General features: G+C 40.4%; 2 protein-coding genes across 2 annotated transcripts; both read right to left on the bottom strand.

The window, feature by feature from the left end:
* Positions 1 to 8,630: 8,630 nt before the first annotated feature.
* Asppvi_001756 (uncharacterized protein) lies at positions 8,631 to 9,078 on the bottom strand (the record flags this gene model as incomplete). Its single annotated transcript, XM_043298048.1, has 4 exons — positions 8,631 to 8,726; positions 8,782 to 8,853; positions 8,923 to 8,988; positions 9,058 to 9,078. 4 exons carry the CDS (start codon positions 9,076 to 9,078, stop codon positions 8,631 to 8,633), a joined length of 255 nt encoding a protein of 84 aa, XP_043153983.1.
* A 3,087-nt stretch (positions 9,079 to 12,165) lies between these two features.
* Asppvi_001755 (uncharacterized protein) lies at positions 12,166 to 13,823 on the bottom strand (the record flags this gene model as incomplete). The annotated part of the gene is made up of 4 exons (XM_043298047.1): positions 12,166 to 12,955; positions 13,006 to 13,121; positions 13,189 to 13,490; positions 13,553 to 13,823. 4 exons carry the CDS (start codon positions 13,821 to 13,823, stop codon positions 12,166 to 12,168), a joined length of 1,479 nt encoding a protein of 492 aa, XP_043153982.1.
* Between the last annotated feature and the right edge of the window lie 1,022 nt (positions 13,824 to 14,845).

The raw sequence follows: 14,845 nt of genomic DNA, 5'->3' as shown, positions 1-14,845 counted from the left end.
CTTATACTCAAGTGAATGATTTGTATTGAACGCGAGGAACTAAACTAAGAGTGCTAGATACAATGTGAATGAGTGTCCTTATATAGTTCCTCAGTCGCTACCTTGTTTGTGACTTCTTCTGCTACTCCTGGGGTATCCATGGAGTATTCCTTGGAGTAGAGATAATACTCTTTTACTTGGCAGTTGCCCATTTTCTGGGGCAGTGATCACGTGACGGCGCGGCCAAGAATGGCGTCCCTTAGGTAATCATCAATTGTCCTTTATAATAACTCGTCATTACCAGTGATCAGTCACGTGAGCGACTGGTGGTGATGGTTGTCCATATGGTGTGGTAGTGTATAACTGAACTGTTTTTCTGCGATAGAGTGTTCGTCCGGATTGAGCGCTTTCCCGGATCACTGGGTGATCAGTTCGGGGTTGGTTGGTGATCGATGGTCCTCTGGATTCTGCCCGTCACATCCGCCCTGCGCTAATGCGGCTGTGTTGGTGTCGTAACAATATACAGAATGTATAACCTAGGAAGTTACCCCCCCCCCCCCCCCCCCCTTTTAAGATTCAGGGTCGCTATCCAGAGGGATAAGGCCTGTGCGGATATTATATCCAAATCCAGCCCAAAACATCTTCTTTACACCCTTTCCGCATTAAATACCGTGTACATCATGCTTAATAAGTTGTTGAGATGGACTATTAAATGTCTATATAGGTTAAATACCTTTACCATACTTAACTGAGCATTCATCTGTCTATTTCACCTATCTCTAATCTAGAGTTGCATAACCGACCTGTAAAAATCGAACCCAAACCTCACTGAACTCGCAGCGGTGCGGGTTCGGGGGTAAGCCTAGGGAACTGCTTTGGGTTTGGTTAGGCTACCTCTAATCTAATCTAGGTTAGGTGAAAACCGCGGTTTTTGGTTTTTATAGTTTTTTAAGTTAGGTTTAACTAACCTACACTATTTTACCTAGAAATTAGTAAATTCTAAATATTTTTAAATAACATTTATATTACTAGATAGCCATTAATTCAGGCTATCTAGTGATATAAATATTATTTAAAAATACCTGGTAGTTGCTGAGATAAAAGGGAATGATCATTTCTATTATAGGTTGGTATAAAAGTAGTACAGAGATATATGTATAAGGGCACTAAGGTCTGATAACTACTATACCTTTTAAATAATTTTTAACCACTACCCATTCAACCCTATAGATATTAAATTAATATTTCTAATATAGATTAGAATGATTATAATTACTATATATTTTATATAAAAATTATGATTTTATATAAGCATGCTTGTTAGGGGGCCTTAGAGGTGTCCCTGAAGTAGAGTGGCATAACCGACCCGCAAAAATCGAACCCAAACCTCACCGAACTCACAGCGGTGCGGGGTCGGGGGCAAGCCTAGGGAATTGCTTCAGGTTCAGTTAGGCTACCCTGGACCTAATCTGGGTTAGGTGAAAACCACAGTTTTTGGTTTTTACAGTTTTTTAAGTTAGGTTTAACCAACCTGCACCGTTTTACCTAGAAATCATTAAATTCCAAAAATTCTTAAATGATATTAGTATTGCTAGATAGCCTGAATCAAGGGCTATCTAGTGATATAAATATTATTTAAAAATACCTAGTGGTTGTTGAGATATAAGGGAATAATCATCTCTGTCATGGGTTGGTATGAAAGTAGTACAGAGATATATATATAAGGGCACCAAGGTCCGATGACTACTATACCTTTTAAATAATTTTTACCACCACTCATTTAACCCTATAGATATCGAACCAATATTTCTAGTATAGATTAGAAGGATTATAATTACTATATATTTCATATAAAAATTATAATTTTATTTAAGCATGCTTGTTAGGGGGCCTTAGAGGGGTCCCTGAAGGGGTCCCCAGGGGAAATAGTAAGGGTTAAAACAGTTAAAATTTGCGGTTTAACCAACTCGAAATCGAACCAAATCTAACCATGGTTAGTTAGTATAGGCCTAGCTATGCCTAGCTGGGCCTAGCTGCAGTTTTTTGCAGTGAAACCGCAACCAACCCAGATCAGGTTCGATTTGGTTCTGAGTTCTAAAATTTGGACCCGAAACCGCAGCGGTTCGGTGCCAACTAAGGTTTAACTCGCCCAAACTCGCACCAAATGCAACTCTACCCTGAAGGGGGCCCGGGGGGGAATGGTAAGGATTAAAATGGTTAAAATTTGTAATTTAACCAACTTAAAACTGAACTGAATCTAACCATGGTTAGTTAGTATAGCCTATCTAGGCCTAGTAGTGGGTTTTTGCAGTGAAAACCGCACCAAACTGCATTGGATTTGATTTGGACTCAATTTCTAAAATTTTAACTCAAAATCACAGTGGTTCAGTTCTAAGGTTGGACTCGCCTGAACTCGCACCAAATGCAACTCTAATTACTTCCCTACCTCCTCACCCTCTTGTTTACATCCTGCATTCATCCCTTGTTATCTAGAATGTATAATAGTTCATGGCATAGAGCTATAAGTAGTGAGTAGGGGCCCTCACAGATGAAGAAGGCAGGTTGCAGCATACAACTGTTCCCCATCTCCTCCAGCTTGCGAAAGGCCCTTACTACTACCCCAAGAATAGCGAGTATCAATATAATTATAAATAAGTAAGAGGCTTATAGATCCCAGCCCCTAGCTATAGATAGATCTTTAGCTTAATAGAATATTAAGTAAGAATAGTCTCCTCTTCCTAAATCTTCTTAAAGAGCACTACTTATAGCCTTATAGGCTATCTAGAATTAATTTTGCTCTGTACTTTCTAACTATATTACTGCCCATAAGTTTGATGTAACATTTATTCTTCTCCTAAGTGACCTCTGGGTTGCTGATCTAACGCAACCCGCGAATGCTCCATGGCCTGGCTATAATAGAGACTGGACACAGCACTTAGCCCTGCTAGATATATGATAGTAAGTTAGTAACTTCCAGTACATATTTAGCTTGATTGATTTGATGGGCAAAATAATTAATGACCATATGAAAGAGTATAATTTTAGTCTCCAAAAGGCCAATGAAGCTGAAAAGACTACTAAGTATATATTATAAATGACACCAGCTTGGCTTCCATGCCGAAGAATTTCTCGACCACGAGACCTTCAATGAAAGAAATCGGGTAAATAACTTAGTCACTCGTTTCGCAATGACTAATGTAATTCTCAGGTGAGCCGCCCACCCGAGCGAGCCGCCCAACTCTGTATTCCATATAAAATGGCACTTGTCAAGGCTTAGATATCTCCACAAGGCCCCTTTATGCTCTAATGTAAGTAGTATATTTGGACTATATACAGTTTAGAGTATATAGATACTCTTTGAAAGGCCCTAAAATACTATTCCTCTGTCTTAATGTTCAAGAAGTTAATATTACCAAAAATACAGACATAATTTATGTTACCTGTGTATATACATATACTAGGGAGGGTGAAGTTTATAAATGTAACTCTGTATGGATATGTAACACCTTAGAGCTAAAATTAGAACCCTATAGATGCTTGGTTGTTGAGATATCAAGGCCTCAAAGAGTGCCATTTTTATATGGAAAACATATCTGGGCGACTTGGTTGGGAATTACGTTACCCTTAGCTCCCCGCTTAGTCATCATCATGTTAAGATTTTGTTTTTAAGCAGTTGTGTACACAGCCCAACCGAGCTACTCTGGAGTCTCGTGTGACCTATACCCCCAACACATGACTGCCAAGCCAATTACTCAGTAGCTTAATCTTGTGCTACCTATTTAATACTTTACATTTGCAGCTGGAATTCATTTTACTTTCACTTATTTTATCTTTATATATTAATATTTTCTTTAAGCACTTAGGAACTGGTTTTTAAGCAGTTTCAAGATGGAACCTACTGAGTTGAGTATTTATCTTGATGATGACCTCTTTAGATGGGACAACACCGATGAAGAAATAGAGGTATAACCCTTTCTATAAGAAGCAGTTCTTAATCACTTACTAACTGGTTAGGAACTAACCATACCTATCCCTCTTACTAATGCAAAGAACTCTCCCCTTATAATACTCAAACTTGAGTATATTGATGACCTTCCAGAGTATCTAACTAGTCATATCCATGGATACACATATGTTGTTGCAGCAGGGGGACACTCATAGACTGAAATGGAGCAGATACCATATGAAGTAAGTATTAATTAGCTAGTACTTTATAAGTACTTACTAACTGCTTAGATTCAATATGCTAAGAAGCAGAGCTATGGACAGAAACATCCTGTTTATTGTCCTTTCTTATCATGCCAGGTTAAAAAATAGACCTGGAAATGCTCTGGTATTCTTACATATAAATATCTTAGCCTAACTCTTTTATCTTGCTATCATACATCTGTTGATAAGGCTATCTGGGAAAAAATTCAGGAATCTCAGCATCAGATTTAAATTCTTAAGTTGGATATTCGCAAGCGGAATGCCTACAGGTAATATTAATATAACTAGTTAGGAACTGGTTTCTAACTACTTATAGCTACTACTGCTTAAAGATTACTCTTTTTAATAAAGGCTATGCCTGTCTTAACCAGCTCCTAATATGCAAGCCAGTCTTCAAAAGATACTCATAAGTGGTATATTTAAGTACTTCCTAACTACTTCTAAACCAGTTACTAACTACTTAAGAATGTACAAGGAGAACATCCCCCCTATATTAGATGTGTTAATGAAATATATAATTTCTTAATAAAGCATCATTAAGGGGCAGTTCAAGGTCATGCAGCTATTAATCTTGAATTTCTAGAGGATCTTTTTAATAAAGATATCTTACTATTATCTGAAGAGTGTGGTTCCTTTGAACCACTATCATCCTGATGAAAGTACTGCAGTAAGTAGTTCTTAAGCAGTTTATAAGTAGTTATTAATTATTTTAGATCATGATTATCCACAGGGCTCTGGACGCTTAAAGCATACCCCCTGTAATATTATTAGAGTTGCATAACCGAACCGCTAAAATCGAATCCGACCCTCACCGAACTCGCAGCGGTGAGGGTTCGGTTCTAAGCCTATGGAATCGCACCGGTTTCGGTTTCCCTAGGTTGGAACCAATTCGAGTTCGGTTAAAACCGTCGGTTTCGATTTTTGAGGATTTATCGGATTCGACTAACCAACCCTCACCGTTTTGGATAGAAATCACTAATTTCTAGGATATATCTAATAATTTTAATATCACTAGATAGCCCTAGATCTAGTCTATCTAAATATATAAATATTAATTGAAAATACCTAGTGATTGCTGAGATATAAGAGAATAGTCATTTCTGTCACAGGTTGGTATGAAAGTGGTGATGATTTATATATATATGCATATCAACCTTCGACAATCACTATGATCTAATAATGATTTTAACCACCATCCATTCAACCCTATAGATATTGAATTGATATTTTAGATATGGATTATTATGATAATAAATACTATATATTTCATATAAAAATATTAATTTTCTATAAGTATAGTGATAGTATGGTAGATAGTATAGCAGTTAATGATTATTTGAAATTTCAAAACAGCAAAAATTCACCGAATGATAGTGGTTTAACTCGCCCGAAACCGAACCGAATCTAACCATGGTTAGTTAGTAGAGACCTAGCTAGGCCTATCTAGGCCTAGTAGCGGGTTTTTACGGTTAAACTCGAACCAAATCGGAACGGATCAGGTTTGGTTCTGATTTCTAAGATTTGGACTCGAAATCGCAGCGGTTCGGTTCCAACCCTAGTTGGACTCGCCCGAACTCGGACCAAATGCAACTCTAAATATTATCTTTAATGCTTTAATCCCTGTGGATATCTCTCAATATCTATATATCTTATTTACATTTTATGGTGTCTATAAGCATCCTCCACCACCTCTAACTAAACCACCTGAACAGATTCTGTAAGTAGTTAAGTGGATTATCTAGTAAATCCAGGACCCAAGTCTGACAACTGGTAAGTACTTATTAACTAGTTAGTAACCAGTTACTAACTAGCTAGTATAGCACAATTCCTTCAAAACCCCTAGCTTGAAGCCTTCTGTTAGCAGTATAATATATCTATATTAGCAGAGATTTACTCTAGCTTCTGTAATAAGGATAAAATTACTGTAATTATTTAGAAATAATGGCTTCTTTTATATCCAAATGGTTAAGATATTAATGGGCTTATATTTCTGCAAAGGATGGATGAATATATAAAGGTAAGTACTTACTAAGCAGTTAGGAACTAGTTATTATATACTTATCTAAAGTCTAGAATTATGTTCAGGAGGTGTTCCATAACTCTCAAGGMACTATGGTTTTATGTGCCTATAAAGAGTAGATTCAGCTTCTAGCTAAGCTCTCTTCATTTAAGGTAGATATGTCTTTTAAGTGTATTTACTTAAAGGACATGAATGAGGTGCTCTTTGCAATATTTCTACCTAACTAATATAAAAGTAAGTATTTACAAACCACTTAGTAACTGGTTACTAAGTAGTCTTTAAATAGTTATTATATTACTTTAAGTCTTCACAAGTCTGGATTCTGCTGAAGGGTATTATCTACTCTTTAAAAGGGTCTTTACTATAATTTAGAAGGTTTTACATCAGCTAGTCTTATTTGACCCTATTCATAGCTCTGGAATATATAGTATTATTATTAATATGGACTCTAAATAATACTCAGGTAAGTAGTTATTAAATACTTTTAAAGCAGTTACTAACTACTTAAGGTCTTGGCCACTATCTCTCTGAGATTGATCCTTAACACTAAGATATAACATGGCAGTTAGAACATATTATTCTATTCTGCCGTGTTCATTTTCAGCAATCAATTTTAAAGGTACTTGGAACTAGAAGCCAGGGAACCCCTCTTTAGAGCTGGATGATGAGTCTATTAGACTGTAAATCAGAGGCTGAGTATGATGAATTACTTGAGCTTCTAATTAGTATTTAACCCCTTACTAAGTACTTATTAAGCACTTACTAACTACTTATTAGAGTATGAAAATGAGAATGTTAGGAACTGGGCACAGCAGAAAAAGAGTTTAGTAATTAAAGCAGGCTTAAATAAAGTATGCTCCAAGATTCAACCTTATTATTTTAATTTATTATGTAATCATACTAATGTAGTTAAGTAATTATATCAAAAGTTATATGCCTCTGGAAAGTACTTAACATTACTTGAGGGAGTAAAGAAGTAAGTACTTTCTAATCACTTCCTAAGTACTTATATTAAGAAATACTAATATTTTATAGTTCTGCTAAACTAGACAAGGATGATATCTTATAATATCAAAATTTCCAGCAGTTAAATATTCATTATTCTTATCAGACATCAAATATGGAGGCAAATTACCTACGGCATATGAGTCGAGAAAGTAAGTAAATATCTAACTAGTTGTTAAGTGGTTACTAACTAGTTACTTTAGGAGGCCGTAAGCGCCGACGCTCAATATCCTCAAGTACTTCTGAAGCCTAAAGTACTTTATAATCACTTAGAGGTAGTGAAAGACTAGCTATCTCAAGGTCTTCCTCTTAAAGAGAAGATAATGAGTATGTATCCCTAAGTGCTTAGGAAGTACTTCTTTAGTACTTACTAACTAATTAGGTCTATACAATCTTCACAGGCACTTTGTCGCGTTGCCTTAATAAATGCACTTAATTTAGAGCAGAGATGTTAGGAACTTGAGCTTTAAAAAATGGAAATAGAACTAAAAAATAGGAGGAGGAAATTCGCCTGAAGCAGCTTGAGAATAAGAAGTTAGAACTAGATCTTATAGAGTGGTGAATTTGAATGCAGGAGCAATAATCAAGTAGTTAGTAACTGGTTAATAACTACTTAGTATTCATCACTCTTTACATATATATATACTTCTATAGACTTACTCTTAGAGTTTACTTTCACTTTACTTTCACTAATAATATGAAGTAACTATTTCTAACTACTTAGTAACTAGTTAATAATTACTTGGTCTTTATTGCTCTTTAAATATATATATATTTCTATAGACTTACTCTTAGAGTTTACTTTTACTTTACTTTCACTAATAATATAAAGCAACTGTTTTTTAATCAGTTTGTAATTACTTAGTCCTTCTTTTTAACCTGCTATGCTTTTAAGAAGTGACCCCCAATACTTATTAAGTATGAAAAATGAAAAGACTATTAACTACTTGTGAATTAGTTATAAACTAGTTTAGGCCTTAGTACCCTGTTCCTCCTCTGTCTCTATATATGATGCAGGACTTGGGCAGACTAAACCATAATTAAAGAGAATAAAATAATCACATTTATTCACATCCTTGCAGTAGTTATTATGCTTTCTATAAGAGTTATAAGGCACCTTGTGCCCAAGCTCAGCAACTTTCTTGCGCATATTAGTTACATGAACCTAAGCAGTTAGTAACCAGTTTCTAAGTACTTTAGAAGTAGTTCAGAAGGACTTACAGTACCGTCCTTCTTCACAGGTAGGGCAGGAGTAGAAGAACTAGCATTTTCAGTGCTAGAAGCACTACCCTCTCCTGCCTTCTAGGGTTCTGCGCTAGTAAAAAGACTTTTGTAGAACTCTAAGCAGTTCCTAATTAGTTCCTAAGTACTCTGTAATTAGTTAGTATCACCTACTGATTGCTTTATTAATTCCCTTCTATTTCACACGTCTGCCAGCCAGCCCCTTTTCCAGTTTGATGCCGTCATGGGTGAGCAAATGGGTATGGAGATTGTTCATCGCGGTATATTTTTTCTAAGCAGTTCCCAACCAGTTAGTAAGCACTTAGATAGACTGTAAATATACTTACCTGAGCTCTTACGCAGTCTAGGACCTGACAGAAGAGTTCACCATAGAAAATCTTCAGCTCATCATCTTCATTCTGCAAGTAGTTTAAAACTAGTTAGAAATTAGTTAGAAAGTGCTTATTAGAGTAACACTTAAGACTTACTGTTTCGTAGTCAGGCAATACAAGTTTTCCGCTCTTAACCTCATGAAGATACCACTGGTACCACTTCTTGAGTAAATTGTCAGCTTTCTCTGATCCTAATCACTATTTAATTAGTTAATAAGTAGTAATACTGACATTCGAAGCAAGCGTGGCCATGTTGATATGAGGTGGTGGAGAGGTAAAGGTAAAGGTAATGAAAGAGGTGGTGCGAGTTGAAATAAAAATCTGATGTTACGCGAGAGTCACATGACTGCTAACAGATTATTAAGCAGTTTCACCACGCCGGACTAAAAAAGTGACCATAGCCGATCTGCAACCACTTCTGTCTCGGGTACCAACCGATAGACAAGCATCCATCCCTTTTACATGTTACCAACCTTAGTGTCAGAAGAGAAAAGCGCTACCTGTCTGAGCACTTTCGCCCATGATCCACCCCTTACTTATCCGGCGTAATATCAATCGAACCCCAGAAAGAACTTCACGTTCACAATGACTGACCTGGACAAAGCAACACAGTGGGAGCTTATTGACCGAAATGGAATCGAACACCTTCACATCAGGACGACAACGGGCGGCTTGGTGGCTCAGAGCGTGGTGGTCAGGACTTGAAATAACGCAAAATACGGGATATTCTACTGGGTAATTCTTAATGCTAACTAGGCCGTGAGGGAGCTTGAGGTAAAGGACACAGTAACTAATCAGAAACAAGTTCTGAGTGCAGACGGCAAAGGAAAGTGGTTTAATGCTAGGGGAACCCACATGGCTGGACTTGATGGATGTATTGATATTGATATTTCTGCAACACTATTTACTAATACACTCCTGATCCATTACTTGTAACTAAAATAAGGCGCTGCGCAAGTTCTCCCTGTTATGTATATACCTGTTCCGGGTTTTAAGCCAGTCGCGGTGGAGCAATGATATACATGTCTGCAGCAGAACCGATTGTATCGCTACGAAGGCTTGGCTTCGGGATTTGTGGCGGAGCTTATTACAGACGAGGATGGTTTTATTGTCGATTACCCTGGACTTTTTAGGCGCTTATTTAAGGAACAGTCTAAGTCGATACACACCAACGCCCGGATTTGGTGCTGGCCAGCAAGGCCTAGGAAGCTACCGAGGCTAGAGGGTAAGCGCGGCTTCAGGATCACTTCCCAATTGTCAGGACTAGCATTTTGTACTTAAGGCAGGAGCGTCTTCTGTAGTCACTACTATTAATACCCCATCAATTCTGATCACCGTGATCACGTTACGGTAGTGGATACTATAACCCCAAGGTACTACTGTAGAGAAAAGCCGGTAGATGACCAAACGTATTTAGCCCCATCCAAAGCCCTTAACTTTGCAAGGCTGCTTATTTCTCGTCATCAAAGACTGGCTCTGGAATCGAGTGCAGGATCCAGAGGATATGGACCTGGTCGATGGAGATGGAGATGTATAGATGGCCGAGGCATGAATGGATTGATGGGGCGGATTCTCTCAATGCCAAAAATTAGGTGTCAGTTTAGAGACTCTGATCTCTACATAACCGACCCGCCTCACTAAAAAACAGTTGCCGTGCGATATACCCGGGCACTGTGGGTCATACGTGGATTGCGGATAGGGCCGTGAGCAGCTGGTGAAGGCGCTGTGGTATATGATAGCGAGAGATAGACCGAAGATTGCCTCGAAACACCTTGGCAGTGAACTAGACCTGAGACGCGCTGGTTGACAGCAGGTTGACGCAGACAGACGCTGGCAACAGAGTTGTAATTTAGCCATCATCCAGTGAAAGTTAGGAAGTGAAAATCCATTGTGAATGGAGGAGGGATATGACTCCTATTACCCGTGCCGAATGTGACGAGAAATAACCAGATGATTTCAGGTGGGTCAGGCCGGTCGTGTACAGAGTAGACTATTCCGTCCCGTTCGCTGGGAGGTTCTTGGTCAGTTCACCAGAGCGAACAGTAACGGTCAAGTCTCAGCATTTTCTATCGAAGTGCCGACTGCCTGGCCACCACGATACGGCGTTGGTTTTCTTTGACAAGGGTCAAGGGGTGGTTCGGGTGATTGTTTTGCCATAACGGACAGCTACGATTCAGTGATTCCTCTCCTTATTGACCTGGTCAAGATGCCTGACGAGTCGGCGCAGTGGGCATTTGGCAAAGTTTGACCTGGGCAAAGGAGATCGCAAAAATTCCCGGACTGGTGCCAAAGGAGCCTACGGAGTTAACATTAACCTGCCATCTGCTTCACATTCCCACGGGTCCGTCGCGAAATTAGCCGTCCGAATAACTGGTCTCAGATTGCGTTTCCTCTGTGCGCTCGGACGAGATCTCGACTGAAGCTCTTGTCAATCCTATGAGGGGGAACCATGCCATTCTGTTCCTGATATAAGCTTAGGCTTTTTTTCCTGTCCACATTGCAATCATCCGATGATCAGCATAACGGCGCCTCTATATGTACCTCTCGCATTCAACATCCCGGCTATGTCATGTGAGTACTTGAATGTGTCAATAGTTGAACAACTAATTAGTCAAAATTATCTGGGTTACGCAATTCCTGCTACATACGGGCCAGCTCCTGTTAACTTTCTCATGTCTGAAGTATCAGAGATTCCCCAGTGTCTTCCTATTCCAGTGGAATACGCCCTGACAAATGAACTGTTGGGCTACAGTGGATTGAAGCAAGAATTGGGCTTTACCGCATAAAGGGGGTTATGGAGTTAATGAGGCGATAACAATTCCGTTTATAGAGACTTTTATTATGTCTTCGCAAACACTGATATCCCGAGATAAAAAATCTATGGTTACCGCGGAACTTCCGAAGTACTTAAAAACTTTGAAGATCTTATTATGACTGCTAGAGTGGATCTGAATGCTCATCTTAAAACTATTAATGAGAGACTGGAGTATGTAATTGGAAAAGATGCATTAGGATATAATAGAGATGTTAGAGCTCCAAAGGATGAAAGATTACTAGTTGAGCATAGAGAAATATCTAAATTTACGCCTGGGTGTCTGACTATATTAGCATTCAGATCACAGCCGTTGGCAGTGGCTCTCTAAGTACATCTGACCTGGGTACCTTACCTAAAAGGCTCACCAAAGCGGGTCTGCAGGGATGCAGAGATAGCCTCAAGCAAACTTCCGCGACGTTAGAGAGACATATGGTCAAATAGCAAAGTGTTTTTTTTTTTTTTTTTCAACATTTTCCATACAATTACAGGCTTCAGAACGGCTCAGTAACTTCACACCTATTACTCTACTGTACGTCAAAACCGGAACCGTCACTACTACATATACGCGCACTCGAAGCCACCACCTCCTCAATCCACAACCCTTCACCCAGATCCTCAGGCTGATTGGTGTAAAAGAACTCCCCGAGCAGGCGCCGTGCCTGATTCCTGTCGCTGAGGCCAAGGCGCCGCGCCACATGCGCAGAATGAAGAACAAACCATGAGTGAGTGTTTTTGTTACCCTTGGCCGCCAACACTCCTAAAACAAGCATCCAGAGTAGCAAGTCAGGCGCGGCCACCAGGAGGTAAGGAACTCGGGGTTCAAGAATGTGCTTGAAGGTTTCCACCATGTGGCGCACAATGGGCAGAGATTGGAGATGGGAGACACAGGCCCATAAGTACATGATAATGGAGTAGCGGAGAGGCGGATTAATATAATCATTCATCTTGTATGATGTTGGACTGTTGGCAGGAATAGCGGAGAGGAAGTCGTGTTGAAAGATGGGGAAAAGATCATTGTCGGTGGGCCCTACGATTTCGGGATATGCTTTGCCAAGCTCGAAATGCTGGATGAGCCTTGTGAAGATCGTGAGAAAGTCMTTTAGAGATGGAGAAACCTCTGTGTACCAGGGGGAGCTAGCAGCAAAGCGAGAGCCGAGAGTAGCGATATAGGGTGGGATTACGAAGTCGATTGCGTAATCATCATCAGGCCTTGGATGAAAAATGGCGGGCTCGTGAAGTACCTCGCTGCGAAACTTCGCCGACATTGGGATGATCGGCGGTTTGTTCTGCAGGGCAGCATACCCCGAGACAGCGCTGGTCGCATTAGCCACGAACACAACAGACATTAAAAAGGGGACTTGTACTGGTATACGCTGGAAAGTGTCATGTGCTCGAATGCATCAAGACCGCCAGCTAGTTCTATAAGCGTAGCCAGGCCTTTCATATGCGTCTGCAGAGCCGCAAATTCGGCATTGATGGTCTAAGCAGACTAGTTAGCAACCAAAAGAGCCTCAAACATGACTCATCAATTGGTCAGAACTCCATACCTCGATTGTCACGATTGAACCAACAGTTAACACTGTAGACTCTGCCACTGCAGTTACGGGATCCTGCAGTAAATCGTTCAAGGCCCTGATGGCGTTTGTTCGATATTTTATGCAATCTCTGAGTGACTTTTGGCTTGCTACAGAAGAAACACCATTGCGAGATTCAAGAGCCGCCTTGTGTCCAGCCCCGATACAGAGTTTAGTGTGGAGGAGCGCCGGGGAAATGAGCGACCTTTCAGTCCACCAGGTGTTCATCCGATCAACATTAAACGGATACGATTTGGGAATCACGTAGAATCTGTCTGAGAACATTTTCAGCGCCAGCGGCGAATATGAGAAAGTTAGTAGTAAGCAGACGACCTACAATGACGAAAATACACATGCATGGCGTTGCTCATTGGCACAGGGTAGGCGTGAAAAGGGTCGGCATGGTTCTGGCTGATGACGGTGGATGCTCTGACTGGCAACATACTATTGTCATATATCAGATGAGGAATCTGTGTCTTCTTTCCATGTACGTTTTCTGTCTCCTCTTCTCGCTGCGGCGTACGGGCACTGAACGGCTGGAACGATTTCAACCGATCAATAGCCTCTTTCTTCCTTCGCTGATCGGCTTTTCTCGCAACAAATGACATTATTTCCCTTCTCATGCTGGCGAATGGCGAAACATCAGCCTGKGTGTTCACAAACATAAACTCACGATGCCCCGGCTGAGGTATGGGGCGCCGGGTCCCGTCATCTATCGGGGTCGATGTTTCCTATGAAGGAAATATTAGAGACTGAGCTTATTTTGGACACACGCACACATACAGGCATGGAAATTTTGTCCTCAGACGTTTCGTCGAACTGCATGGCCTTTAGACAACTGCCCGGTGATGGTAATATATTTCGCGACTGTGTGAGGGTGGGTCGATGGGCGATAAGACTGCAAGCGACAGTAGGAGAGACCAGTGATAATCTTCATAGCCCCGATTCGCAATCAGAACTTTTTGGTTCAAGCTTGGGGCTCAAATCTATCGAAGTGATGATCCGGGATGGTTTCAGACCAGAGCAGCGGAAAGGAATGCGGGAGAAGGAAGGAGAGAGAAGTGCTAATGGAGCCACGACTGCCAATAAGAGTTACCTAGCGTCCCCGCCCGCGCGGGGCCATGCAAACCGTGTCTAAACGAGCGATATGTCGGGAAATCCTCCGGCCAACCGTCCCTGACTCGTGTATCTTCAGAACTAGGCAGTCAGTCTTCATTTTATCCAGCACCCGCTGGATCATTCAATCTTCCGCGCCTTTCAGAGATTGCTGGCGCCAGTGGAGGGGCGTCTTCTGGAGGTTTTGGGGGCCTGACAATGAGGGACGTAAATCAGCTTCGGAATAATTGATCTTGGGCCGCCTATAGTACCTGTCAATTCTAGTTGGCAGTCTCAGTTGCGCTAAGATTACATAAACCCTTGGTCATCCTTGGAGGCTCAAAATAGTCAACCCCAATAAGAACGTTAATTCTATTAACACACTTTTATGGGAAGCTTTTTTTTTTAAACCTTTTTAAAATATACTTTAAGGCACCAGTGTGAACGCAGTATAGCTATATTGCGCTGTATGTGTATGAGGAATATGGAGGCGGAAACTGGTGGTCAGAGTGCGTAGGGGGGCTATATTATAGAA

The sequence above is a fragment of the Aspergillus pseudoviridinutans genome (genome assembly GCF_018340605.1).
Source record: "Aspergillus pseudoviridinutans IFM 55266 DNA, scaffold_1, whole genome shotgun sequence".
In the NCBI taxonomy this organism is placed as follows: Eukaryota; Fungi; Ascomycota; class Eurotiomycetes; order Eurotiales; family Aspergillaceae; genus Aspergillus; species Aspergillus pseudoviridinutans.
The sequence above is the reverse complement of the archived record's forward strand: the minus strand, read 5'-3'. Positions and strand labels throughout refer to the sequence as shown.